Source organism: Hakea prostrata, chromosome 10, assembly GCF_041222555.1.
Source record: "Hakea prostrata isolate BN-2017 chromosome 10, UWA_Hpros_2, whole genome shotgun sequence".
Taxonomy (NCBI): Eukaryota; Viridiplantae; Streptophyta; class Magnoliopsida; order Proteales; family Proteaceae; genus Hakea; species Hakea prostrata.
The window spans coordinates 48,492,201-48,519,769 of NC_142609.1; the positions used below are offsets into that span (position 1 = coordinate 48,492,201).

Sequence of the window (27,569 nt, forward strand, 5' to 3'; positions counted from 1 at the left end):
ATAAAAAAGGGGGCAGATTCCTTCGTAATTTTTTTGGTCAAACATCCTTCCACAGTTGTTTTTTTCTTTTTTTTTTTCTGTCAAAGATAAAGATTCTTTTACATTAAAAATCATGGAAGTCATACTGTCACATTGATATCAGAGTTTTTTTTTTTTTTTTTTTTTTTGGGTAAGTTGATATCAGAGTTCTGCAAGATTTTGTCGAGGCTTGAGATCTTCTGAATCGTTTCGTAGGAGAAGAATGACTTGAAGAAGATCCATTTGCGGGCTCCAGCAATCACAAATCGCAAGCACAATTGCGTCAGTAACTCCAAGAAATCCTATTTTTCTCCAGTTTCAGTGTCAACGTTTTGCTGTGGTAGCGTGTGAAAAACAGATACAAACACTGTATCACGCAATTACCAAAATTCCTTCAAGACCCATTTGAATGCGTCTTCCGTCTTCTCATTTTGATTCTGAAATATCTCGAAGTTGCCCATTACTGTAGCAACTGAAGCAATGGTGGGTGGCCGGCCAGGTGGGGAACCTTGTAGTTGTAGCTGCCTCACAGGACCCACACCTTATTTTCCAGTGTCTTTAAATCATCATTTTATATTCTTATAAAGTCTCTGCGCTCGTCCATCTCTGTCTCTTCTCCTTTTCTCTATTTTATTCTGCAGCACAGAGATTTCGGTTTTTCCCTCTCAGATTAATCTCCTGAAAGCCCAGGTGCGTCTTCTCTCTGGGCAGTGAAGATTTGCTTCTGGGCTTCACTTCCTTTGTGCCATCTAGCTTGCGAATTTTCGATTTGACTAGTAGGAACATGTTTCATGTCTCTCAGTGGAAATAATCACTAAACTTGAAGCAAAGGCTAGTTTAATGCGATCAACCGCGTTACTTTGAAGAAGGAATTTGGAAACTGAAGGTGGGTTTTGATTTTTCAGTTTGATGCTTGAGGTTCCTCACCATAAACTTTGAGGAAGCAGTGGCGATGACCATGGACCGAAGCTTCTCAGGGGATCTCCACGAAGGAAGTAACAGGGGAGGATTGGTATTGGCAATTGAATGCTTAAAAGGGAGCTCGAAAGCAGATGAATGGAACGCAAACATGCTTCAAACAGGCGATATCGTGGAGGAGCTGAAGATTGGAAGCCTGTTATGTGTTCGACCTCCGTTCAAGAACGGAAAGCATGGAGTGCAGAAGCTACTTCACACGTCGTATAAGAATAAGGAGACTCTGATAAAGGTCCGAGTCAGACGCGGCCGCTATGAGGTTGTTGAGTTGCAGGCCTGTATCGTGCCCAACGAGGCTGCAGGGAAGAAACAGTATATGTTGAGATCTATTGATGATCCAAACTATGCTGTTGGATTTGCTGATCGAACAGAAAGCGATTGCCTTGCATTTCAAGGTAACCTCTCTCTCCACTTGTCCTTCCCTGACTCTGGTTTGTGCTTAATTTATTGTTTGTGCAAAGAAATTGGTTTGAGGACATTTGGGCTTATGTACTATTAGCCTTCAAAGCACTTAAGCTATCTTTGCAACAACAGCAGCAGCAGCAAGTCAATTTTATTGATATTAATTTCTCAGGGAAACCTTAGTGGGATGTTTGCAGAAACTTTAATGTTCTAAGTTAACTCCTGGGTTTTTTCTGGTAGCATCTGAAGTTGGGTTAGTGTTGGGCAAAATTCATCAAGATAACTTGAGACAGACCATATGGTTATCTATTTACCTTTTTTCAGCAATTTAAAAGGCAATATTTTGGATCTACAGGTTCAAGAAGAGCTCGGGTGGTCTCTGCATTAAGCAAAGCACAGCTTCAAGATGGTTATGTATCATATCGCTGGGAGAGGAAGATGCAGTTGCTTAAGGTTCCCAATTCAAGTTGCTTTCTTTCTATACTGTTTATTCCAAAGGCATCAGACCGAGTTGCTTCGCGGTACAATGACATTGAGGACACTCTTGCCAGGGCAGATGCCTGGATAAATGCTTCTCGGGCCAATGGGGTCCCCATAAGTCTAACAAACATCCAAACCGAGTCTCTCCTTACCAAGGTAAATTTGGAAAAATTGCTTTAACTAAACCTTCTTTTTGTTCATTTATTAGCATTTTTTGCATAGGAATGTAGACCATCTCATTGTTGCCCTCTTGTAGTATATCTGTCAAAGCAATGGAATTGGCAGGTAAGTAAACTTGTAATCCATTCAGTCCTACCTTCAAGTGCTCTGAGTAGAATGACTGGCCTTATTGGTGCCACTGTTAGATATTTTTGAACGATCGAGCCTAACAACATAAGAGGGTGTTCTGAAAGGAGCATAGCTGAATGGGAAGGATATCCAGAAGCATGTGGTAGATCTCAAAGTTGAGAACCATGAAATGGGGATTGCATATCTAGGCATATGTCTTATGTTGCTGCTGTGATGCTAGACAATAACTGGTTTACAGCATGCATATATTTCAGAATTAAAAGGATTGTACAATTAAGGTTGTATAACTTTCTAGAATATTGCAACCATACCTACTATCTACAATACTTATGCTTCTTTTGTGCCAGATCTCTGGGGAGACTGCTTCAGCTACTGTCAATGCTGGGTCATTTTCTGACCTATCAAATCTTGCAAATGTCAGCCTCTACGGATTTGAAGATTACCATGGAGTCGATATTGGTGTGGTGAGAGCCGTTCGTCTCTGGTATGCTCCTATTGGAGGAGAGTATGCTTTGGAGATTGATCTGAAGGAAGGTGACACAAAGCTTGGGTTTGCAATTAGTCGTACAGAAGAGGTTTGTTGTATATAAGACATCTCAACCCCCTCTAATTCATGCTTTTACGGACAAGAAAGGGTATTGTGTCACATATATTTGTGAAAGTGATAATTCATCAGTAAGGAACTGCTAGATGTCATTAGTAAGGTCTAGGATATAGAGAAAGAAATGTGACCTCTAACTGGTGATTCGTGTAGTTTGGCCTTTCATATGTTCCAGATTTTTCTTATACTTCTTATATGATGATGGGCAGGGATTCATTTACATTTCCTCCGTTGTCGATGATGAAAATAATGAGAATGAGCTACCATCAACTCGATCAGGACTGAGGGATCTTTACAGAGAGGCAATGAGTGCATCTAAATTCCTTGTGATCTCTAGAGTTTCAAACCAGAAAGTCCTTCCATGGATGGTTTCTTCAACCGGAGCCATACGATGTTTTGACACAGTCTCACTCAGCCAGAAGTTGTCATTGCACCGTCATGCCCTGCGGCCAATTTTCCTGCATGTGTTTATGTGGGACTGCTTCTTGGCTTCTGGAAATGATGACATTTGCAAGTTTGTCAGCTCACCACCCCCAAAGTCACAAGTATCTGAAGTCCCATTATCATGGCACCCTTCAAATGAGAGTCAAGTACTGCCTTTACCTCCTGAATGTCAGCTGGCACAGACTCCAACTGAGAACTGCATCCACGACAATGAGCCTGAGGCTACAGGAAACAGAGACACAGCAGGGGAACTGTCATTTAGATTCCATAACTTCTCAATCTCCAGCAACTGGGTTTGATTTCCTCAGCCCTTTAACAACATTCCAGCCTACCCCCGAACCCCCATGCTTACCTTATGGTAGTGTACATTTGAAATCATGTGAGTTGATCCCTCCTGAGTGATATTAGCTGTCTATTACAAGTTTGATTGAGAAAATAAGCAGAAGAATATCTTGCTGGTTCAATGCCACTTTAGCATCTTAGCTGCAAAATTGGAACTTTGTGAGTGGCAATTTCATGCAAGATTGAAATTATGCGGCTGTACTCTTATCTGAATGCATATATAAATCCAAATATTTTATTTACTGGTAAGTGAATTAGTAAGAATGACTGCTGAGCATTGTATCAGATAGATTTGAATTCCAAACAAAATCTCTCTCTAGTCATCTCTGCCTTGTGGTAGCTCTATGGTGCACAGAGTTCACCTTCTGTGCTTTGGTTGCATCCTGAATATAATATTCTGTAGAATGAAGCTACAGTGAGATTTGTTCATCTCATCTGGGCGACTTTCTATGCTGGTTAACCTCTCATGGCACTCCCCAAACATGTAACACTCAGAGCTATCTTGCAAGTCTTAGTATTGAACGTCATCACAGTCTTGCACTTGAATTCCCTTTTCAATCATGAAGCTCTCCAATTAAAAATCAAAATAACCAGATAAGTAATGAAGATGTTTAGAAGAATAAGTAACCAACAGAGTACTAGCTGCACAAGTGGGAGAAGAACAATTTTAAAATAAGTATATTAAACAATTAAACCTTTTTGTTATACTTGGAAGTTAGAACAGAAGCCATGTTTCTCACCAAAAAAAAAAAAAAAAAAACACAGAAGCCATGATTAGGTTTCTATAAACGTGATATATAAAAATGAAAAACTGGTAAGCTTAAGATTGATATAATATTTATGAAAGCAAAGTCAATAGACAAATTTGGCAAGCTTCATCTACTGTAACTTTTTTGTTATTTAAAATATCTCAAATTTTCAGCAACCATTAGATGCTGAAATACATATTACCCTGACCTTGACCAAAATACTGAGAAAATGTTATCCAAATTACCACAGAAATGGTTCCTTTGATTATGTGCTAATACAGAGATTGCAGAATCAAACGATGCAGAACATATCCATGCAGTGGATTGAGGAAATTTAATGGCTCAGATACTAGAATATGAAAAAGATTCTCCACTGGTAGAATGTTAATTTGATAGCAGTCAGTCATGCATATATACAGTAGCTTTCTTCAAACAACCAGCAAACTGAGTAATGTACACCAAGTTTATCCCCCCCCCCCCCCCCCCCCCCAAAAAAAAAAAAAAAAAAAAAAAAAAGTAATGTACACCAAGCAGTTCTTGCAATCAACAAGTCCCAACCCCAACCCCATATGTGGGAACATGTTTCCCACATAGTGAGTTCGAATTACATGACACCATATTCCTATACAAAATTTCATGTCACTGACGTGGATAACAGAAGAAATCTGATGCCCCAAGCAGAAATACTTATAGAATTTCTGAAAGCGATGAACCTGGGTGGAACTTTTCCTGTTAGTGATGCCCTTCCGTTGCCTGAGTTGCTGCAATATATCTACTTCCAAAGCTTCACATGAGCTCAGATGACTGCTTAATTTTACAAGTTCTCGAACACTTCAGTAGCTACAAAGAGAACCGATCATTGCTTGAGCTCTAACTATTAAGATCACAATGGTGTCTTTGGGAGATCAGTAACAAAGAGGATCGCTGAAACCAAACAACCAATGAAACTCTAGTTAATTTTCATAATTATTTCTTAAAATGAATTCTGGACCATATGTAATGGATTCAAGAACTGACTGTTTAGCTTGTATTAGTGTTCTTTCACTGCCAGTTGCAATGTTTAAGTGATTTATAATAAACTACAAGAGGTCATATGCTGAGTATTTTCAGGAAGCAATCAACATCATATTGTAGTTCTTAGATGTCAAAAGGACGGATGCATATATGAACTATTAGAAGAATAAAACCATTCACATTCCATCTAGTTTCTAACCAGCAATAGATTTGGATTAATATTTACGTACAAACCTTCGTTCCAGCTATGATGGTAGAATTGATCGGATGAGCAGCACAAGCAGTAACACCTTCTGATAAAGGAACAAATTTGTTTCGATTATTCTGCTTTTCTTCAGTATTAAGGCCCTGCGTACCCTCACTAGAGAGAATGGAGAAGTAAAACCAAGAAAGAGTAAGCAGCTACTTTTAGTATTGATAACCAACATGAAAGCATACTTGATAGCAAATATAGAAAGCAAATAGCAATCAAACTTTCTGCAAAGAATTACATTTGTACCCTTCTTGATGTGAAGAATAATTAAAAAGATCAAAATAAAAGCAGTAGTTTAAGGAAGTTCAAAATTGGGTCAAATGTTTCAAGCTATGAAATAAAGAATTACTAGTATTTACACAGGGGGGAAAACAAATCCATGCCAAATAGAGTTATAGATATGGGTATGGTTCGCTCACTTGAAATCCACATGGCAAGCTGAGCTAGGGCCTGGATAAAAGTCTAAAAGATGGACCCCATTATCAGAGGATGACCCAACTGCATAGATCTGTGCAAGAAGACAATTTATTTTAGAAAAAACACAAACATACTCGAGCTAGCATGAGGTAGCATATTACAAATTCTGATAAATGATTTACGTTTACAAAAGGTAGCTTATGGCTGCAATTGGAACTTGGAATACAACAATTGAGCAACAAGTAGAACAGGAAACTAGAGTATCAAAAGATAACACACCAACAACTAGAACAGGAAACCAGAGTATCAAAAGATAACACACAAAGAACTATCTATCTATCTATAGTAAAGTTAAAACTAATTCTCAATAAATGGAAGTTCTTTGTAGGAATTGGCCCAGAATCCGTCAAAAGAAGGCATCATCATACTCAAAAGCCCTAACACCAATCACTGTTGAGCTATGTGGCATCAGACCATACTTAAGGATCTAAGTGTACTTTCATGACCTTTCCTGATATGGTAATGCTCCATTGGTGTTTTTAAATACTGTAATACCAGCCTCAGCCTGCCAAGTAGTTTAGGTTTTTTCTAATGTCACACTAGAATTGGCCAGGTTGTAGGGCTAAATAAACACATTCTAAATGCTTCATCTATACAGCTGGGTAAATGAAAGCCTATAAAGAGGAAATCTAGTATCAGTTGCTAGCCAATATCTATTGCTCCCAGTCTCCCACCATATTGCTCACTGAGAGGTTTCAACTTGTCCAATTGATATTTGTTAGTCATGAGCTATAACTTTTTTATGTTTTTCCAGCATAATTAGTTTGAGCATTGGTCATACAAGGTGCAATGTCTTGCATCATACAGAACAAAGAGATGAACCAGTTAACCAACTATTTCCTTTAAATCCTATAGCAGTGGGAAGATCACAGAAGGAAATACAAATATCACCAACAATGCAACAATAGACTTGGGCAAACAAAAAACAATGCAACAATATAATAAAGGACAGATATATCCAACATGGGGAAAATCATACTGAAGAGGTTGCTAGCCATGATGGCTTTCTCAAGTAGGAATAACTGGATGATATGTCTGCTCCAGTCCTAACAATCCAGAAGTCACAGAAAGATTGATAATTAGTGGCAGCAGAAAAGATAGGAGATAAATTAATGATCTTCTACATGATTTCAAAAAATTGCCAAAACTTCTACTCACAACCAAGCAGGAGGTGGGCAATGTACGTGAGTAACTTCAAATTTATTAGTATCCAGAACACCTGACCTATATAAACAAAAAAGGGCTATAAGAAGTAAATCTGAATCCAATAATTATCAGAAGCAAATCATCTTATACCATTGATCCCCACAATTGAAATTATTAGCTTGGATCATTAAAAAACAAACAAACACCTAATATTCCACACCAACAAAATAATAAGTCAGCAAAGACATGTCACCACAACATTTCATTCAATACAAAAAAATTGATCCTAGTCTATATAGACCAAGCAAGGGAAAGCCTGTGGTGCTTCACACATGGTGTAGATTATGGATCAATAAAGCTCTAGAGGTTCAACTTGAATATTTTTATTGAGAAAACAACAAATGCAGTAAAAAGGAAACCCTTTTAACTTAAAAAATGAAGTCAACCACTTCTAACAATGTCATTTGGAGTATTCACAATTTGCAGGAGAATACTAGCTCATGTTTCTTTCTATCATATGAGATCAGGAAGCTTGAGAGCATGACTATTAAGTTTGCAATTTATTAGGAACAAGCGGTGGATCAATACCCACAAAGAAATATAACAGTGAATTTCTCAAAAAGGCAAGCATTCCACTTGGAGCTCAGCTCTCTGCTCTTTAGCATGAAAGAACTAACACAAAGAATTATCTGATTTTATTTATTGTATGCTCTGTCATTGCTACAATGAACAGCTAAAAGTATTACTTAGTTGTGCCGTCTTGAATTTCAGGAACAGCTTTCATTGATCATCAGAATTATAAAACATAGAAATAGTGTGCCATTGGCTCCTATAAGAAATCTCAAACAATAAAATGGATCAAGAAATAAATCCTGCCCTGACATGTGTCTTATCCAAACCTACTATCTGTAGATACCAAACATTGTTATCTCACAGATGGCATAAACCAAGTTTTGACGTGGGACTTATCCCACTAGAACAACTGTTTTGGTGTGAAATATTGGTTGCCTCCCTACAAATAGGTATGAGCAAAAATTCCTCCATGAGTAGAATTGTTGTACAGTAAAACAACAATATTAAAATCATAGCCGTTATCTTACTTTCAAATCAGAACTCAGAAGCCTTGTACAGTCACATCATAATTTATTAAATGAATCCACATATTAATGGACTGCACATGTACGACGTGTAAAAGTACTGGAATATAACAGATCATTCAAAATCCTGACTCACTAATAGCAGGATCATCAACTTGAAGTACCGCAAAACAAAAGCAGTGAGAACTTTAAGAAAGAAATGCAGTATGACAAAGACAATCAATTTATGAAACCTACCAACCATCATCAAGATGGAATGCTAACTGATATGGACAAGATGGGTCAAGATCAATTGAGTGTATTTCCTTTGATAAAATTTCTGTTTGTTCCTGCATCCAAGAATTAGAAAATCAATTACTCATGAGTTTGTAGATTATTAAAGCTGACCAGGTAGGAGTTAAATATTTGCATTTGGAACTACAGTCACAGAGGAAGTTTCTAGAAGGAAGGCCTTAGCACGATGGTTAATTATTCCACCATTATGACCAAGTTGTCACAAGTTCAAGTCTGAAAACAACCTCTTTGATAATAGTAGTTAAGGGCTTAAGGCCATATGCATTATGACCTTCCCAGACCCCACAGTGGCAGGAGCCTTGTGCATTGATTATGCCCTTGAGTAGGAGGAACTTTCTCACATAGTTTACAGAAGACAAATCTTCTGCCAATGCTGTTCCTTCTCATGTTTATGATGCTTGTGAAAGGCATGAAAAAGAATGGAGGCATGGGATCCGGCATGATAAGCCATCTCTATATAGATATTTCTATGTTTTAGATGCATTAGCAAATCATGAGCAGAAAATCAGCATTTGCAGAGGAACATTGCCCAGTCAGTAACACGCAGGAAGATAAAAATGTAAACTATGTAAGGCATCCATTTCCAAAAATGTGCTTCTATTAGTTTTGCACAAGGATGGTATTTTCATCACATGCCAAAAGGGGATTTGAGGTGGATATATGGGGAGTGGAACTTGCTTAGGCCAACCAAAGCCATTGCTAAACTATGCCAGCCCAAGGATGACAGACCAAGCTGAGTCAACTACCCTAAAAAATAACAGAAATCTAGCCTAAAACAATTTTCTGCAGGTCCAAGGCTCACCCATCTCAGACAAGTTTGACGAGGACATGCTTTGCTTACTAGGGAACCATACATATACTAGAAGAACCAAAGCAAGGAGGAATGCGGTCCATTGGGAGATGCTTATGATGCGTCTATCAGAGGTAGGTGTTATTGAAAGAAACAGAAAATGACTTTGAAGATCAAAGGAAAAAACATTGAAAATAGGTTACAGCACAACAAAGAATAACAGAAAAATATAAAACAAAGATGATAAGTTTCTACCCATTGATTTCTTCAAATACACCAAGAGGTTCTAGGAATTCACCACACGAGATAATAGAAGGAAGCTGTTATATTGTGACCCGAATTCTTGTACCCGATTTGGAAGATAGACCCGCACCGACATATTTTGTTGGGCGATCCAAATGACCTGTTTTTTGAGATCTGTGGGGGAAGCGGAGGGCTTGGGCCGATAGGCCTCTTGAGCCCACCACTGATCTTGGTCTATGAAAGGGGTTTGGCCCCTACAATACGGTTCGACCCAACCAAATGGATCAACCCGTCTACCCGATTCAATCTTATGTTCGCCTACCACATCATTGAGAGATTTGGGGTTTTCGGTTAGGGTTTGTGGGTGAGAGTTCTTGTGCCGTTCTTGGCGAATTGTTGTGAGGTCTCATTCTATTCTTCTTCTACATAGTAAAAGAATCTTCACCTTCGCTCGTGGACGTAGCATACAGCATTGATGTGTGAATCACATTAGATCTCTCTGTGTTTTCATTTTGTTTCTATTTCGATTCGCTATTTCGTGGTGTTTGCTTTAACAGAAGCAATTCTTCAAATCTAGAGATCCGTTAAGAAGAAGTTTCCTTTTATCTCCACCAAAGTTTTCAATTTCTCCCTAAAAAAGAGATTACAGATCTTACAGTTGGAAGGAAGAAAAAAAAAGGGAAAAAAAAAAACTTTTGTACTTTTTGCTTTTCTGGGTTTTAAGAATCTTATTCTCTCTAAGATTCTCTCATTATCTCAAATTAGTCCCTCAGATTCAAATCAAATTTTACATACTATTAACTGTTTGTATTGTTCATCAACTGGTATTTTAGGCCAATCAGTTCATATAGAGTCATTTGATTTCTCTGAAACTTGATACTATCCCTATACTTGTGATCCTGTTTCAAGCTTATCGGCCATTGGATTTACCTGGTTTTAAGTTCAGCAATGCTGTATAGATCATCTGAGGTGCCGGGTTATATACCTCGACAAAGTTTGGTTTGTTAATTGCACAAATATATCTATTTGAAGTTATGTCATCCTTTTTCTGAAAACCCTATCAATTTCTCAATATTCTTGTTTTAACTAGTCCTTTTCATAGTCGGATTATTCAGAACCGAGAGTTTAGTCAAATTGCAATCTTATTCAACTTGATGAATTCATCCATCTTTAAGTTATAAACTTTTCAGTTTCTGTTCTTATAATTACAACATCTGATCTTGTTTGAGCTATTCAATCCCATAAAAAGTTTCTTGGTTCATGATTAGTCTCATTACTTTGATCTTGGATGCTGAAATGAAGTTCAAGAGCAAAATGAAACAGGAGGACATCATTTTCTTTTCTTTTAATTTTACTGAAAAGAATAGAGTATTATGCATACCTTCAAAGAACTGATCTTCTCTAACAGCAATGCTAGCTTGAAAGATGCTAGAGGACTGACCTGGATGAGAAGAGCATTCAAATAATACACAGGGTAAACTCTTTGGCCATTGACTTGAAATTCAAATATATTTTATTGCAATAACATTGTAAAACACTATCTAAAGGTGTAAGATGTTGATTTTCCCTGTTTTTAGGGCCACTCCTGTTTGTAGAAAAAGCAAGGGCAAATAGACATGCTTCAAGAACGAATTTCGACAATGCCTAGGAGTAAAAGGATTATTAACTGCAAAACTGTAACATGGTTTAAAGTAAATATTAATGTAAATTATCCATGTGTTTGGAATAAAAACCAGAGCATAACTTTGAATTCAGTCATGCAGGCCACAACACATGTTCAACATGACATAATAGGTTCAAGGTATGTGCAGCCAAGGATGACAAAGATGTGGTGCTGAAGCTATAACAATAGATTATACAGGAAAGAGGGGTAATTGAGGTCGGCCTAGCCCCCCCCCCACACCCCAACCCCTTTTTTCTTTCAAATATATAGTGTCCATACATTGATTTATGAAAATAAAGTTTAACAAAAGAGAATCATATTTATTGTTTTACAAGTTACAACTTTATCAATGTTTTGCAAGCCATATCAAGAATGCCTTGAAAAATAACTTTTTCAAATAATTCAGTAAAACGAATTAAATGTTATAATACTTCTTCAAATTATTCAGGAAATAAATCATACTTTTGAATTTGTAATAAAATGTCCAGTCTAAACGCCAAGGGGGCTTGGGTTGATTGTTGTTGAGCATGATAAGGGAAGTGTCAATGTCATGGGTGTTTATGGTTCAGTCCCCTTGTGCATTTATGTTTAGTTTCCTTATTAGTTTGTAACTAGAATTGTAATGTACTCTTAATGGTATTCCTACTTAGTCTGTGTTGAAAGAAACGATTGTGGTGAATGGCTTATTGATCCATGATCTCAAGCCCTCTATTTATAATTAAGTGAAAAGTAGACTATTACAAGGAATAGAAGTTTACATGAATGCAAACTCTAATTTAACTCCTATACAAACTCTTATTAGACTCCTAATAAAATCCAACACTCCCCCTCAAGTTGAGGCATAGATATTAGTCATGCCCAACTTGCCTACAATAGGAAGGAAATCTCTTTCTTTCAAACCCTTAGTGAAAACATCTGCTACTTGGTCTCCAGATCTTACAAAAGGCATGCAGATAAGCCCTTGTTCCAACTTTCCTTTGACAAAAAACCTGTCAATTTCAATGTGCTTAGTTCGATCATGTTGCACTGGATTATTAGCAATACTAATAGCAAACTTGTTGTCACAGTATAACATCATAGGGTTTGGAACTTGGACTCCAATATCTTGCAGCAAGCCTTTCAACCATAGTAGCTCACAAACTCCACGAACCATAGCTCTATATTCAGCTTCGGTACTAGATAAAGCTACCACATTCTGTTTCTTACTTCTCCAAGTAACTAGATTACCTCCAACAAAGGTACAGTAACCTGAAATTGACTTCCTGTCTGGAGATCCAGCCCGATCTGCATCAATGTATGCTTCTACTTTTAGATTATCGGTAGGTGATAGAAGTATTCCTTTTCCAGGAGTTCCCTTCAAATATTGTAGTATTCTGCAATGACCTTCATATGAGCTAAATATGGATCATGCATGAATTGGCTCACTATCCCTACAGCATAAGCGATGTCTGGCCTGGTGTGGGACAAGTAAATAAGCTTCCCTACCAGCCTTTGGTATCTTCCTTTGTCCACTGGTTCTCCCTCTTTTTCTTTAAGTTTAGCTCCAGCTTCAATAGAGGTATCAACTGGTTTACACCCCAACATTCCCACTTCTGATAATAGATCTAGGACATACTTTCTTTGGGATAGGAATATACCTTTATTTGATCGAGCCACCTCAATCCCTAAGAAATATTGTAACTTCCCTAGATCTTTAATTTCAAACTCTGCCAAGAAAGTCTTTCAACTTTTGAATTTCTTCACCATCATTCCCTGTGATGACAATATCGTCTACATAAACAATGAGAAGTGTGATGTTAGTACTTGACTTCTTGACAAATAGTGTATGACCAGCATTGCTTTGCTTGTACCCAATAGAAGTCATTGCCTTCAGAAGGCGTCCAAACCAGCATCTAGGAGACTGTTTTAACCCATAAATTGACCTCTTCAACCGACAGACTTTCCCTGCAGTATTGTCATCGGAAAAACCATGTGGGATTTCCATATAGACCTCTTCTGCTAACTCCCCATGTAAGAAGGCATTCTTTACGTCTAGTTGGTGTAAGTTCCAGTGTTTGTTCACAGCTACAGACAACAGAACTCTAACAGTATTTAGTTTCGCAACAAGGGCAAAGGTCTCCTGATAATCAATCCCATAGGTTTGGGTAAACCCCTTTGCAACTAGTCTAGCTTTCAACTTGTTGACTGATCCATCCATATTTTGTTTAACCACAAATACCCATTTGCAGCCCACTAGTTTTTTTCCTGGAGGAAGTGTAATCAGCTCCCAAGTGTCATTTTTCTTCATTGCCTGCATTTCCTCTACCATAGCTTCCTTCCATTTCTTATTAGCATAGGCTTCCTGCCAACTTTTAGGAACAGATACAGATGACAGAGAGGATATAAAAGCATGGTAGGAGTCAGACAAAGAGTTATAAGAAACATATTTAGCTATGGGATGTTGAGTACAAGATCTGACCCCTTTTCTAACAACAATAGGAAGATTGGAAGAAGATACCTCAGTAGAATCTGATTCTGGAGCAGGAGACTGAAGTGGTAATGTATCACCTTTCTCCACCTGCTTTAGCCGGTTGTATTTCTTCCTCTGATAAGTCTTCACCTCCTTATTCTGGTCAATCTGGTTTTGAAAGACCCCAACAGTGTGTCTCACAGGAGTGGTCTCCCCCTGGCTAGGTTCTTCACATGGTTTAGAAAACGAAGGGGGTGGATTAGAGTCCTCAGTTATACTGCCCGAAGTCTCCCCCTGCTCAGGAAACTCTTCTAGGACTCTAAAGTTGTGTTGGTCTATGATAGGAAAATCTAGAGTCGAAAAGAACACCTCTCCTCTAAGACTCTCCCCCTGGAGAGGTGTATAGTAAGGGCAAAACTCATGAAAAATTACATCCATGGATACAATGGTTTTCCTGGAGGGAGGATGATAACATTTGTACCCTTTCTGAGTAGCAGAATACCCCAAAAATATGCAACGTAGGCCGCGGGGAGCCAGCTTACTCTGGTGGGCTGTGATTCTGGCATAGCACACGCATCCAAAAACCTTTGGGGGAACAACAAAAGAAGAGGCTCCCTGAAGAATCTCATTAGGACATTTAAAACCAAGTATCCTATCGGGCATCCTATTCGGAAGGTAAGAAGCGGTGAGTATAGCATCACTCCAAGATTGGTCAGGTACATTCATAGCAATCATAATGGAACGGGCTATCTCTAAGAGATGCCGATTCTTCCTTTCGGCCACCCCATTTTGGGCAGCCATATCAACGCAACTGGTCTGATGTATTATGCCAGAGTCAGAGAGATATCTTTGAAATTCACCATCAATATACTCGGTGCCATTGTCACTGCGAAGGATCTTCACAGTGGCATTGAACTGAGTTTTAATCATATTATGAAAATCACGAAAACATCGGAAAACCTCATTTTTTTTGTTTTAAAAGATAAATCCATGTAGAACGAGAGTGACAATCAATAAAAGTAACAAAGTACTTATGGCCAGTAATAGATACACTTCGGCAAGGACCCCACACATTAGTATGAATTAGCATAAAAGGAATAGGTCTTCTATTATGAAGAGAAGGTAAATAAGTAGAACGAGTCTGCTTTGCAAAAATGCAAGCTTCGCAAAAAAAATTATCCTCATTATAAGAAGAAACCAAATCAGGAAATATTTTCTTAAGAGTTCCTAGAGGGGGTGACCTAGCCTACGGTGCCACTGATGAAGGTCTGATTTTACCGAATGGACCGGATTAGAAGATGTAGTCAAAGCAAACGCAGATTCTCCAATCGGCTCAAGCAAATAAAGTCCATTGTCTAGTTTACCACGTCCAATCTCCTTCCCCGTGACCAGATCCTAGAGGACACAGTAAGATGGGGAAAAAATCACTTTACAATTCAAGTCATGTGTAAGACTACTGATAGAGAGCAAGTTACTAGAGAAAGAGGGAACATATAAAACTTTAGACAAAGAAAGTGATGGAGAATGCTGAATGGTTCCTTTTCCAGCAATAGAAGAATATGAGCCATCAACGATTCGAACTTTATCCTTTCCAGAAAATGGAGAATATTGTAAGAAAGAAGAGGATAAACTTGTCATATGATCTATGGCTCCTGTATCAATGATCCAAGGAGTAGAAATTGAAGAAGCTTAAAAGCTTGTAAAAGTTTTACCTGATATAGCAAGGTAGGAGTTGGTATGGGTAGTAGAGGAAGCAGTGGTCGAGGCTGTACCGTCAATAGTTGTCATGTTGACAAAATTATCTGCAGTTCTTCAGTCTTCAACCTTTCGAAGTAACTGAAATGTCGCAGAATAAAATAGCCAAACCACCCAAATGATAGAATTCAAAAAATACTTATAAAGAATACCATTTTTTTCTTTTCTGATTCTGATTATGATTCTGATTCTGAGGATATGGAAAATCACAAACAAGTCCCTGAAAGTTTGTAAATTTACAAACCTAACCCTCAAACATAGTAGTTACGTTTTCTGTTTTTCTTTTTATTTTGGTTGGGATGATCGAAACAGAAACCATAAATACAGCAGTAGTCTTCACTCTTCAGGAGTCTCTTTCAGCGGAAGTTGCAGAAGCTCCGGCAGTAGAAGCAGCAATAGCAGGAGCAGGAGCAGCGGCAGAGGAAGTTGCAAAAGAAGCAGCGGTAACCGATTCTAATCTATGATTCTTATCGCAAAAAGCAGCAGCAGCAGCAGGAATTCTTGTCGCGAGAAGCAGCAGGAATCGTGGTTCTTCTTCTCTTCTTCTTTCCTTTTTTTTTCTCTTGATCTTCGAGGTGGAATTGAAACGATAGTGCAGCGGTGCAATGGGTTTGAAAAGGGAAAAAAATTCTGCCAAACGATGGTTGCAGAATTATGGTTTGAAGAATTGATTTCTGCGATGGTTGCAAAATTAGGTTGTAGAAGAACAAGAAAAAACTGCGAAGGGTTTTGGTGAAAAAATATAATCTGCTATGGGGTTTATGGGTTTGAAGAAAGAAAAAAATAGAAGAAGATCCTAATCGAACTTAGGCTTTGATGCCATGTTGAAAGAAACGATTGTGGTGAATGGCTTATTGATCCATGATCTCAAGCCCTCTATTTATAATTAAGTGAAAAGTAGACTATTACAAGGAATAGAAGTTTACATTAATGCAAACTCTAATTTAACTCCTATACAAACTCTTATTAGACTCCTAATAGAATCCAACAGTCTGTTTATTAGCTACTAGCAAAATATACTATAAATAAAGGTAAAAACTACAGTAGTGTTCTAAATTTAGAAAATTGCCACTATCTTATTTGAGTTTTTGTCACTCGTACTAGACCTATAGTGACATAAATCAGGGTTTTGTAATCTAGGCTGCATGATTCTAAGAGAGAAAGAAAGAGAAACATATGTTCACCATCTAGCTAGTAGTTGGATATTACTCGGGGGTGAAAGATGAATCTTTCCAAAAAATTACCGCACTTTAACTGCCACTGGAAAGGATGATGCCTTATCCTTTCATCCATCATAACTCTTAAGAGCCCTAGTTAATACTCTGCTCATTACTTTTACTAAGGGGGGAGATAGGATTAAAAAATTTCTCATAAACCAATTCCCATTTCAAAGTTATCATAGAACACAGTTCCTGCCATCCATTCCATACTAGAATTAAGCAATAAAAATCAAATAAGGAAAACCTGAAAGACGCCCGCCCTTTTACCTGTTTATGAATTTGAGAAGCATCAGATGTTCTTCCTCCACGAATATCCCAAAGATGGATGATGCCATGCTTAGTTGCCCCAAAAACAATCTGCATGGAAAATTTGCGATTAATGGGCTGATTGATAAGCCCAAAAATAACAGTCCTAAAAATACAAAGGATGATTACAACAAATAATTATGAAATTGACAGAATGCGACAAATTTTGAAATTATGACTTTCACCGTTATATTTCCCTCTAGCAAGGGAATTTCCATATAACTTGGAACATTCCTAAGATAAGGGCAACATATAGCGGAAGACAAAGTCATAACATTCATGGTTAAACCAGCATTAAGATTTTGGTGTAAAAGAAAGACTACTTGTGTAAAAACAGACAGCATGAAAAGAAGCATAATGGAATGCCAACTAATTTGTGGGGAACAAAATATTAGGCCTTCCCATTAGCCATCATATCCCGGTTAACCCTAACTACAACCATTGTTAGAACTGCACTGAGGACCTTGAGCACTCATTCTTCTTATGCCCCTTCTCCCGATCTCTTTGGGAGAAAGCCCTTGCTTCCATTTGGCCTAGGTCGAGGCGCTCTTATGGCTTTGCTCGAGATTGGGCCTGGTGTTTGAGAGTCTTCTCGAGCTCCTCCATTTGTGACCGAGTTGGCAAGCTAGTGTTTGGTGCGATTATTCACCACTTATGGTGGGAGCGGAATATTAGGCGATGGTCCTCCAAATCTCGTTCCCTTGACATAATCTAGAAGGCCATCTGTTTTGAGGTCTCATCTAGACTTCTCCATATTCCCCATCCCCCAGTGTCTGACTCTCCCAGGAATAAGCTAACTATTAGTTCATGGAGTCTCACCTCCTCCATTAGGCCTTCCTCTTTATAGGCTTTCCTCCCCCGCCCCCTCTCTCTCCCTTTGTATTTTTGGCGTTGTTGTCTTTAATATATTCCATCCAAAAAAAAATTAGGGGGAACAACATTATGAGCACACATTCAAAACATAATCAGATTTCCATTCAGGGTATTCTCTAAATGAGCATACCAACTCAAAACAAGGGGAATTTCAATACATGGTGAAGCACATAATTTCATGCGGCAAATCCACAGAGCATCTATTTTACAGTCACAATAGATAGATCACCCATTACATGTTATATTTTATTATAACTTCTGAATAACATCTCTGACCTGATTTTCCACATTTAACTGGATGCTATTAATAGCGCTACAGACATTGTTTGTCAGCTCAAGACATGGGAGATCACTCATTCTCCTGTCCCATATACTGATGATGCCGTAAACATCAGAGGCAAGCAACCTAAGAGAAAACTCAAAATGGAGAAAGAAAGGTGAAAATGGAGATAAATCATTTAGCCGAAACAATATCCATAAGATGCAAAATGTCAAGATTCAACTAATAAATCAAAGGCACAATAGAAGGACAAAAAAGGGAGCATAGTAAAACTGACAGTCTATTCTAGTTATCACTAAATACCACAGATTATCTACTTTAGATTTCTCAGACCTAAGCATCCATTAGAATTTTAGGATTTTATTTCCTCATCCATAAAGCTAAAATGTTTACAGGAGGCGGAAGCATAAAGAAAGTCCACTGACAAAAAACAGCAGAAACATAAAATTCATCCAATGATAAGGTATGTAATTCTGGAATAGATTCTGTATATTAGTTCTGGTCTTCCTGACCTTGATTTGTCAATGGAAGTGAATGAAATATCAGATAAACCCTTTTGGGCTTCATAACCATGCACTGTGAGGGTAGGCCTCTTTCTTAGCACCTGTATTGTTGATAAACATGAACACTAGAGTCACTAACCGATACAGGACAGCTGATGACGATAATAATTAATAAGAGATGAATTTGTTCAAAAAATAATCAAATAATTAGAACCCACATTCAGCCAGTCATTAAAATGCTTATTCTATACCAAATAATGCAAACAAAACAATAAGTGCCAACTGCAGCAACTGACGACCAGCCTCACACAAGATAGTTAGTCTTATAGACCATAGTTGTCAAGGTGTCTCGCATGGGAGATCACCTTCACATCCAGATGCATTACATCCAAGATCCATTCAACGTGTGTATGTATACACACACGCACTCCATGTTAGATGTATCAATGTACCATTCTAGGCGTGGAACTAGGTCAACCGTATGTTCACGGCAAGAAGCAGCTCCAAGAATACAGATGCATGGAAAGGAAAGAAAGAAACTGACCTCTGTTGGTTCAGAAGAGATGTAACCAATATCAAAAAGAAGAACTTCATTACTCTGCATTGATGTGCAAGCAACCTGCAGAAGTACACAATCATCTAACAAATCAAGAATATAAAGCATTTGGTTGGAAATTGACAATCTACTATATAAGACTAGCATGTGCAAGCCAAGAGTGTCTGATTATTTTTTGAGAATAAGTACTTGGAGCTTATAATATGACTTGAACAGTTATTAGCAAAAAGGAACGCATTTGAATTGTATACTAGCATATTTAAAAGTACACAATAGTAGAGGTCCAATTAATTGTAAGTACAAAAGTAAAAACATAGAAATGCATAAACATGCATATTCTGTTGCATCACACATTCAATAACAGCAAATAAACCTACACATTTTCTTGGATAATACATCAACACACCTCATTAACAAGTAAGAGAACTAAACTTGCACCGCACATCACCACCCTTCCTCCATGAATGCAATGTAAGGGAGCATCCACATCAGTTAGCTACCATTAACTAAGGAGTTGATTGATCATAGTAGATAAATAAACAAGCAGGAAAGGAGAGCATAACCCCATGTAAGTTTAATTTTCAACACCTGCACAAGGTTCACAAGTTTCATTTTCTTCCCTTTTTTTCTATTTTAATTTGACATAGAAAAAATGATAAGTTCAATTTTCAACACCTGCACAAGGTTCACAAGTTTCATTTTCTTCATTTTCCTTTTTCTCTTTTTGGAATTTGACATGAGAAAAAATGATCTTTCTCAACCAGTATAGTTGCTTCAATCAGGTCACAAGCTTAAGCCACCTAAAATAATTATCTTTTTTGATAATACCAAGTTTCTTCTTTTCAACCTCACAATTAGCAAAGTTAAACAAGATCTTTGCCATTATCTGGAAGCTTAAGTGGCATAGCAACAAGGATTGCTCACATAATCACTGGCAACAATTTCTTCAGTAGCCGAATTTAAATTTCCTCTATAGGCACTATTTGTCAAAAAAAAAACACGGGGGTGGGAATATTGCAGAGCCTAGTCCCCCCCACCCCCCCCCAAAAAAAAAAAAATAGAAGAAAGAAAAAAAGCTCACCCATGGCAAGAAACAGTCATCTATCAATCCAACCTCTGCTTTAAATTAGAATATATCTCTTCAATACAACATGAGATTGTTGAAAACTAATCTACCAACATAGAGTTTATTACAGTCTAAAGAGGATCCAATGTCAAGATGATTAGGTGCAAAGAAGAATGATGTCATAATCTACGAAGAATCATTTTCATCGATCAAACTTCAACAAGCAGTCAAGCACATCTTACGGACTGAACATTATAGCACATGTATTATGAACATAATCTATATGTATCAACATGGATCATGGTTCAGGCCTCTCACCCCATAATAATGATTGAATATTAATACACACGCATGCACATGCACACACACACACACAACATGTATTATGAATCATGGGAAGTCTTGTGAACCTCATCTTGGTTAGCTGGATTCCATCGAACAACATCAAACTGATGAGTTGAAAGGTGCAGTATATGTTTAGTTTCATCTTCTTCTAAACCTACAAAAAAATCACATTAGATCAACCTGATGCAGTAAATATTTTAAGTCAACCTGGACTTCCAGAAGAAAATAACAATAGAGAGCACTAGCATATTCCTAATGCCATAGAAAGCAGCACATTACACAATTAATGTTAAGTTTGTGACAACAAGAGCTAAGGATTATACATGCAAAACAGGTAGATATGAAAAAAATATATATAAATATAAAAAGTTAAATTAAAATATTAAAACTTGCAAAACATGAAGGCAAAGATTTCAACCAGAAGCTGCATGTTGTGGCTGTCACTACATTCATAAAAGAATATAAAGAAACCAGTATGTAACAACAAAAGATCATGTGCAGTACTCAAATAAGAGGCTATAAAAAGCATATCAAAAGATTCAAAATCATATGTTGACTACTGACAATTTCTACAGATATCAGCTAGTATAAACCAGTACAAGACCAGTCCGTGGAACCATGCTCAACTAAGTTGCTCTTCCCATTCCAAATTAGGTGATCCAGTCAATCCAATCCTAGCCCTCAAAACCTTGCTTAAATATCTCACACGAAACTTCAGAAAAACAAAGAGTCTAAGACCTAGAATGCATCCACATAGTCAGTGTTGTACATTGTTCTAAAGATGTCCTATTATTGTTCCGTGTAAAATGCAGTGTAGGAATACAATAGTCAGCATAAGTTTAAAAAGTCTGTACAAGTCTTCCATCTGTCAGAATTCATACGAAAAGGAATCAAAATATTGGAAGAGGCTCTGTCTATTCTGACATAAAATGCTTAATTTCTGTTTGGTTGCAAGGATTTCTACCACTGTAGTTTCTTGTATGTCCAATGCACAGAGAGAAGCATCTTTTCAGCAATATATCTTGGCCTCATCCTCTCATGTTACCAATCACTAGCTGAACATTTAATAGGTAATCGCAACCAACTAATCAAGAAGTTTTCAAACATAAAAGGGACCAAAAATGAATGGCACTCTTTCCAGTACACAGCAGATAGCCCTTTAAATGAAATTTCCAAAGCTAACATAGGGCAGGCAGAGGCATACATGGACCCATTGGTCCCATCACTTCAACTGATATCTACTAAGAGTAACCCAAGCAGATAGCTCCAAACAAGGTAACCAACTTTTCTGAGCCTCAAAAGATACATCATGCAACTCTAAAGAAAATCAAATGAGAAATCAAGAGTTGGATGTCAAATCAAAAGATGGAACAATAATGTGGCTGGGAAAGATAATAACACCTAAAACCATAATATTGTTAACCATTCCAGTCAACTTATCCACAAATAATCTTATCCCTGGCAAGCTGAGAATATCCTGCAATGTACTCTGTCCAAAGGCCTTTAGAAAACTATCCATTATTGCCCTCATTTGAAAAGTATAAGGAACATATTTGTTCCAAGGCAGTGATGAAAATATTGGTTGAGTGCATTTTAGAATGACTTTCTTCACATGTAACTTGCAATTATGTGACAAGTCACTAGATAGTTTGATATGCTAATGACTGATAAACATGACTCACTATGAAGTCAACACAAGCTTGACTGTTGCAGCATAGTATTGCAAGTAATATGTAAGAAAATCTTCCATTATTGAATCTCGTCTTATTGATGAGTGAGTGACCACTGGTTAAAATTGACAGCCAAAGGGAAAGTCACATCCTTCAGCAGGGTATAACTAGAAGGAAAGAATTAAAAAAAATTATCAGAGAGGGGTAAATGGATCATAAACTCTTTGATTTATAGGGATTGCACACTTGAATGACGAATTGTAGATGTAACTAATCAAGCTGACTGGTATGGAATTTAGACTGCTCTAGGACCATTTAGATTCATTTCCAATTATCTATAAGATAAAATACCATTATCTTTATGTTAGGAAACATCCCAAAAATTGAGTTTCAATAATATCTCATACCATTTATAGTGCACCAATAAGATGGATATGGACAGGAATGTATGGAATGTCATTTTTTCAGTCTTCCTGATATTGATGTTTCCAGAGCTCTTTTCTTTTCCTCTGTCTGGGGGTAAAAGGGGGATGGTGCAAAGACTCCGGTGAAAAACCATCCTCTATTCCTGTGTGTGCTTTTCAATTTAAGAAAATTTGTTCAGCTACAGCTTGATGACATTCCCTTAGCCCCAGCAGATTGGCCTTGTAGGAAAAGTAAGAATATACAGCAAATAGCGGATCAGTTAATGAAGGCAAGAGGACAGGGAGGACCTATCAAAGTGGTCATCAGATCCTTGCCAACATGGCTTTGTGGTTTGGGGAATTATATACACTGGTAAAATATATGTTTCTTTTCCATAGATTGAACTAAACAGAATTGTTTGACTTTGGGGAATATTTATACTACATCTGTCTGAAAGTCAGATTGGCATCTCCAAATGCTGTCCAACATCTGATCCTTTTCTTATAAATCTTATCTCTGATAGGAAAAGCAGTGAAAGAGCATTAGGTTACATGTCTCTTTGAATCAAAATGTTCTTCGGAGATATTACCTACTTTGAAAAGAATATTAAGCCAAAGAAAACAATATGATCAAGACAACTTACATGGTGATAGACCACTACTCAAGCAATATAGAGTTTCAAAGTCATGAATCGTTAAACATCCCGATTTTGTTACTGATGCCAAGAATATTCCCTGAAAGATTCAAGAGTTGAAATTAGCCAAAAACAGGACCAAGTCACCAAATAGAAATGGAAACCGAAAAGAAGAAAAAAAGAAACAAGTGAGTAATGCTGTGCCAACTTCAAATGCTGAAGCGAATGCTAGGAGTTCAAGTAGGAAGTTTCATTGTAATTTGCAATACAATTTGCTTGAACACATAACCAAACGCCATACGCTAATATGGTGTTACTAATAATATCACTCTTCCTATCATCAAAGGTGACTACAAGTCTAGATCTACTAAAGCAGAAAATTCAAACAAATTCCAGTACAAGTTTGATGGCACTTGATTAAAATTTCTAAAACCAGAGTCAACTTGAAATTCATCAAAAATCTAATGAACATGAGGCAGCATAAAGCAAAGATAAAGTAAGACTTTTAAAATTTTATCTTATTTAAAGATATGTTTCTAGAGTTTTACTTAGATTAGATATTTCAACAATCCAAATTAAAAATAATCTTTGTATCATGTCTAGAGACATATCATCATAAGTTCATAACAGTGGACTTCTCATATGCAAAAACAAGTGTCCATCATGGCCTACACATTGTGCTTCAGTGTTTTAGAATTTTTCTTTATTAAAAGATACCAGAAGAAAGAAAGAAAAAAAAGTCTAAGCAATTTAAAAGTTGCCCTACTATTTCTTTAGGATTACTTTGTTCTGAATTTCTTGGCTAGCTCTTTATATGAAAACCTTTCTTAATTCACTATCATGGTTATCAATGCAGCTACGTGAACCAAGGCAGTCAAGGGGGGAAAGTAACAGAGGCAACATCTTGGCAACCTACGTTTACAATTCTATTTCTATAATAACTAATGGCAATTGTTTCCTATCTACTGTGTTTACTTCAAGCTTGTGAATCTATTACCAGGGTTATTAGATTTGGTTTGTCTTGTTTCATGCAATGATGACAGTGTTTTCAACCCTTCACAAATGACACAAAAAATTAACCAGCCTGGAACAATGAATAATTTCTTCATTTGAGAAAGTACTGAAGAGATATAGAAGAATTCACCTTGCTGTCAAATTCTAGTCCAGAAATGCCCTGTCTGATATAGATCACAAAAAACATATATATACACCTTGTTAGTCGAACGGGCAAATTGCAAGTAAAAATTACAACATGAACACAAGAACAGAAGAAAAAATATACATATAATAGCCAACAGATGGAGGCATGAACAGTTAAAAACATAAAAACAAGTCATGCATAAAGGACACTGTCCTGTTCATGAATTAGTATCACCAAGACCAAGAAGCCACTCAATGTGAATAAATAGTTCCCACAAATCACCATCAAACCAGATGATAATGTTCACAACCACACCATAGGTCAGGGCAATAGAGAAGAGTGAGAGATTACATAAACTAACACATCAAGTACCAACACAGTAACATGATGCAGTACTAGAACTACATATTATAATGAATCTACAATTAATAGTTACAAAATGAAGAAACAAAAATCTCACTAAAATTACTGAAGCAACCATTTTAAAGGTAAGCAAAAGGACCAGGTCGTAGTGTCGTACATCCAAAGAAATGATAAACTTCTTAGAAGAAAACATAGTCGATACTCAGTAGAACAATGATTTATTCTCTAGAGAATGTAGTGAATATAGTCATCGGAAAGCATGAAAAATAGTAGAATTCCAGACATACTCTTAGTCCATACTCTTTTTCTGTTCAGAATTGAAATTTACAGTGGAAATATAGGATATGATAGTGAAATGTTGATGCAAGTTCATTGGAATAGACATCATCTTTTTAATGATGGCTGGAGGAGCACAGTTTGATTAGTCGTATTATATATAAGGAACCAAGCTAAAGCTAAAGTTTGATCCATCAAAAAAAAAAAAAAAAAAACGAATGTGTCATTTGCTCAATATAATTCCATAAATTTAGCAACTAGGTGCAAGATCAGCAGTATATAGGAAAAGATAATAAGCAAGGCCATGAACATATTTTGCAGCCGTGCAACATCAAAGAACTTGGATGACACAAAATAAAGATCTAACCTTCTAAAACGTGCTAGGGGATTTTGGTCAACAACGTTGCCAATTTGATACATCTGCACAGTAGGTCTTGAGATTTAAAATACATGACTGCAGAATATAAATATAAGGGAGAAAATGTTAAGCTAGGAATCAAATGAAGGATCACCGATTGATGAAAATCCATACATGAGTAGGACATTTCTTGCCACCAATGTGGTACGAATGTCTGAAAGCCCCTATCTTCGCAAAATGAAACATTGAGAATTTTAGTGTGACAGCAACATTGACTGAAAATAAGTCGGCCAATAAAATTTTCCCTCCCACTGTCACCCTTTATAAAATTAAAGATAAATAGAAGAAAATTATATACCTCGGAATAAGATTCAATCAACAAACTAGACAGTTGATGGCGATACTTGGCAGATAATCTACCATCCAACTCGGCGATACTCCTTTTCCATCGAGACCTTGAATTAAAGAGAAGTTCAATTTAGGGATTCTTATAACTAGAGCACACATCAACTTCATCTGCATACATGATTTGAGAGAAAATTGATTACAGAATAGTAGTTACCTTTGGATTGGTTTTTGATATTCGGGTGAAATAGAACGACGACACACAAATTTGTCCATTGACAAGGCTAAGAAATGTTATAGCGAGGGATGGTCGATCAGTGCAGCACCAGCGCCTCAACGGAAGAACAACAATAACGATGGGGAGATGAGAAGTCTTCTCAGAGCTCCAGAAGCCGACACTGGAATTTGATTTTGAGCGCAGGAAGTGACCTGTGAGCTAGCGTTAATGTTTAAGGGTTTACCGCCTTCGTGATTGTAACAACCATGTTTTTGAACTTCGCCCGCGTAAATTCTTAGTAAGGCGGTAAGGCCCCGTTTGGATAACAGTAACGGTAGCGTCATGGCTGATTCACCGGATCTGATTCGGTTTTCAAAAACCACAAGTAATCAGGTTCAAGAATTGCAAATCTGACCGGTCCAATTCTATCCGGATAAACCAGGATTGAGTTGGGTCGGCATTGCTGGAATCCATTAACTCTTTTCACGCTTCTCTACCACACAATAGAGATAATGTTTAGATATAACCTCTAGCCTTCAGATTAGTTACAATCCAATGGTATAATGGGCATTTATAAAAGAATCCAATTAACCATAAAACCTAGTGTTGTTTTATAAATACTAATTGAAAGCAACGGTCTATGTATTACAAATTAAATACTCATGGTATAATGTTTTAAACAACCTTGTGCTTAAAACCTAAACCCTAACAAATGAGACCCACGTGAGACTCACTAGAATTCCATTTTTGACTCATTTTTACCAAAAGTGCATCCCAACTCTATTATGTAGTGGAAAAGCATAAGAAGATCATATTCTAGTGAGGTTCCAACTCTTGAATCCTGTTCAACCTTGTAATTGAGGAATCAAGCGGACTACCTTGAAATTTGTATATATTTTCATCACTGATTGGATCCTAAGTTCCTAACACAGAAAAAATGAGCATGAGCAAACTAGGCCAGCCAATTTAACTGAACACGTAGAGCTATCCTTGTCTTCGCTGATGGTTCTAGATTATAAATCAACTAGAACCAGGATTTTAGTGCACAATATTGGATTTGGTACTGATGGATATCCATTCTTTAGCATACACTTGAGATCCACAATACATCATCGTTGCTGAGTACCTGAATGCATGCCTTCACAAATGCTATGAACGTTTTAAGTTTTTTCAAGTTTCCTACAAAATTTAGTATTTTGGGAGCTTTCTATTTCTTCTGCTGGGACAAAGAAATCAATGTTCAAGACCCAACCCCACATCCACGTCATTTTTTAAAGGGGTGTGTTGCGGTATAACACCATGGGTAGGGTGAGAACTGTTGGTAGTAAATTACCTGAGCCATACCCAATCTACATGGTGAAAGCCACAAGAACCCTTTCCACCATACCATTCTGCTTATGGCAGCTTCTTTCATAAGCTTGTGAGTATCATGCATTTTCACATGAGGGACTACAATGGTGCTTCCTAAACCATTAAATGGAGCCAAACATACCATTCTGCTTATGGCAGC

At 37.3% G+C, this 27,569-nt stretch overlaps 2 protein-coding genes across 2 annotated transcripts; one reads left to right on the top strand and one right to left on the bottom strand.

The window, feature by feature from the left end:
• The first annotated feature begins 258 nt into the window (after window positions 1-258).
• LOC149003634 (uncharacterized) lies at window positions 259-4,303 on the top strand. The gene is made up of 4 exons (XM_089138478.1): window positions 259-1,388; window positions 1,751-2,031; window positions 2,532-2,759; window positions 2,995-4,303. Exons 1-4 carry the CDS (start codon window positions 971-973, stop codon window positions 3,526-3,528), a joined length of 1,461 nt encoding a protein of 486 aa, XP_088994604.1. The 5' UTR covers window positions 259-970; the 3' UTR covers window positions 3,529-4,303.
• A 516-nt stretch (window positions 4,304-4,819) lies between these two features.
• LOC149003635 (Transducin/WD40 repeat-like superfamily protein) lies at window positions 4,820-26,298 on the bottom strand. The gene is made up of 18 exons (XM_089136639.1): window positions 26,060-26,298; window positions 25,856-25,952; window positions 25,672-25,725; window positions 25,507-25,559; window positions 24,504-24,537; window positions 23,369-23,459; window positions 20,716-20,804; window positions 19,228-19,302; window positions 18,693-18,784; window positions 18,177-18,306; window positions 16,989-17,078; window positions 11,016-11,075; window positions 8,545-8,636; window positions 7,223-7,288; window positions 7,044-7,110; window positions 6,007-6,095; window positions 5,569-5,695; window positions 4,820-5,244 (listed from the first exon to the last, which is right to left on the bottom strand). The coding sequence occupies exons 1-18, from the start codon at window positions 26,116-26,118 to the stop codon at window positions 5,191-5,193; spliced, it is 1,419 nt and encodes a 472-aa protein (XP_088992765.1). The 5' UTR covers window positions 26,119-26,298; the 3' UTR covers window positions 4,820-5,190.
• Between the last annotated feature and the right edge of the window lie 1,271 nt (window positions 26,299-27,569).

Excerpts from the sequence above, each read along its gene's own strand:
- LOC149003635 (XM_089136639.1), bottom strand. The coding sequence starts at position 26,118 with ATGGACAAATTTGTGTGTCGTCGTTCTATTTCACCCGAATATCAAAAA. Across the intron at positions 25,560-25,671 it reads GCAAGAAATGTCCTACTCAT|ATGTATCAAATTGGCAACGT; the intron begins GTATGGATTTTC and ends CCTACTGTGCAG. Across the intron at positions 7,111-7,222 it reads TGCCCACCTCCTGCTTGGTT|GACTGGAGCAGACATATCAT; the intron begins GTGAGTAGAAGT and ends CTGGATTGTTAG.
- LOC149003634 (XM_089138478.1), top strand. The coding sequence starts at position 971 with ATGACCATGGACCGAAGCTTCTCAGGGGATCTCCACGAAGGAAGTAAC. Across the intron at positions 1,389-1,750 it reads CGATTGCCTTGCATTTCAAG|GTTCAAGAAGAGCTCGGGTG; the intron begins GTAACCTCTCTC and ends TTGGATCTACAG. Across the intron at positions 2,760-2,994 it reads CAATTAGTCGTACAGAAGAG|GGATTCATTTACATTTCCTC; the intron begins GTTTGTTGTATA and ends GATGATGGGCAG.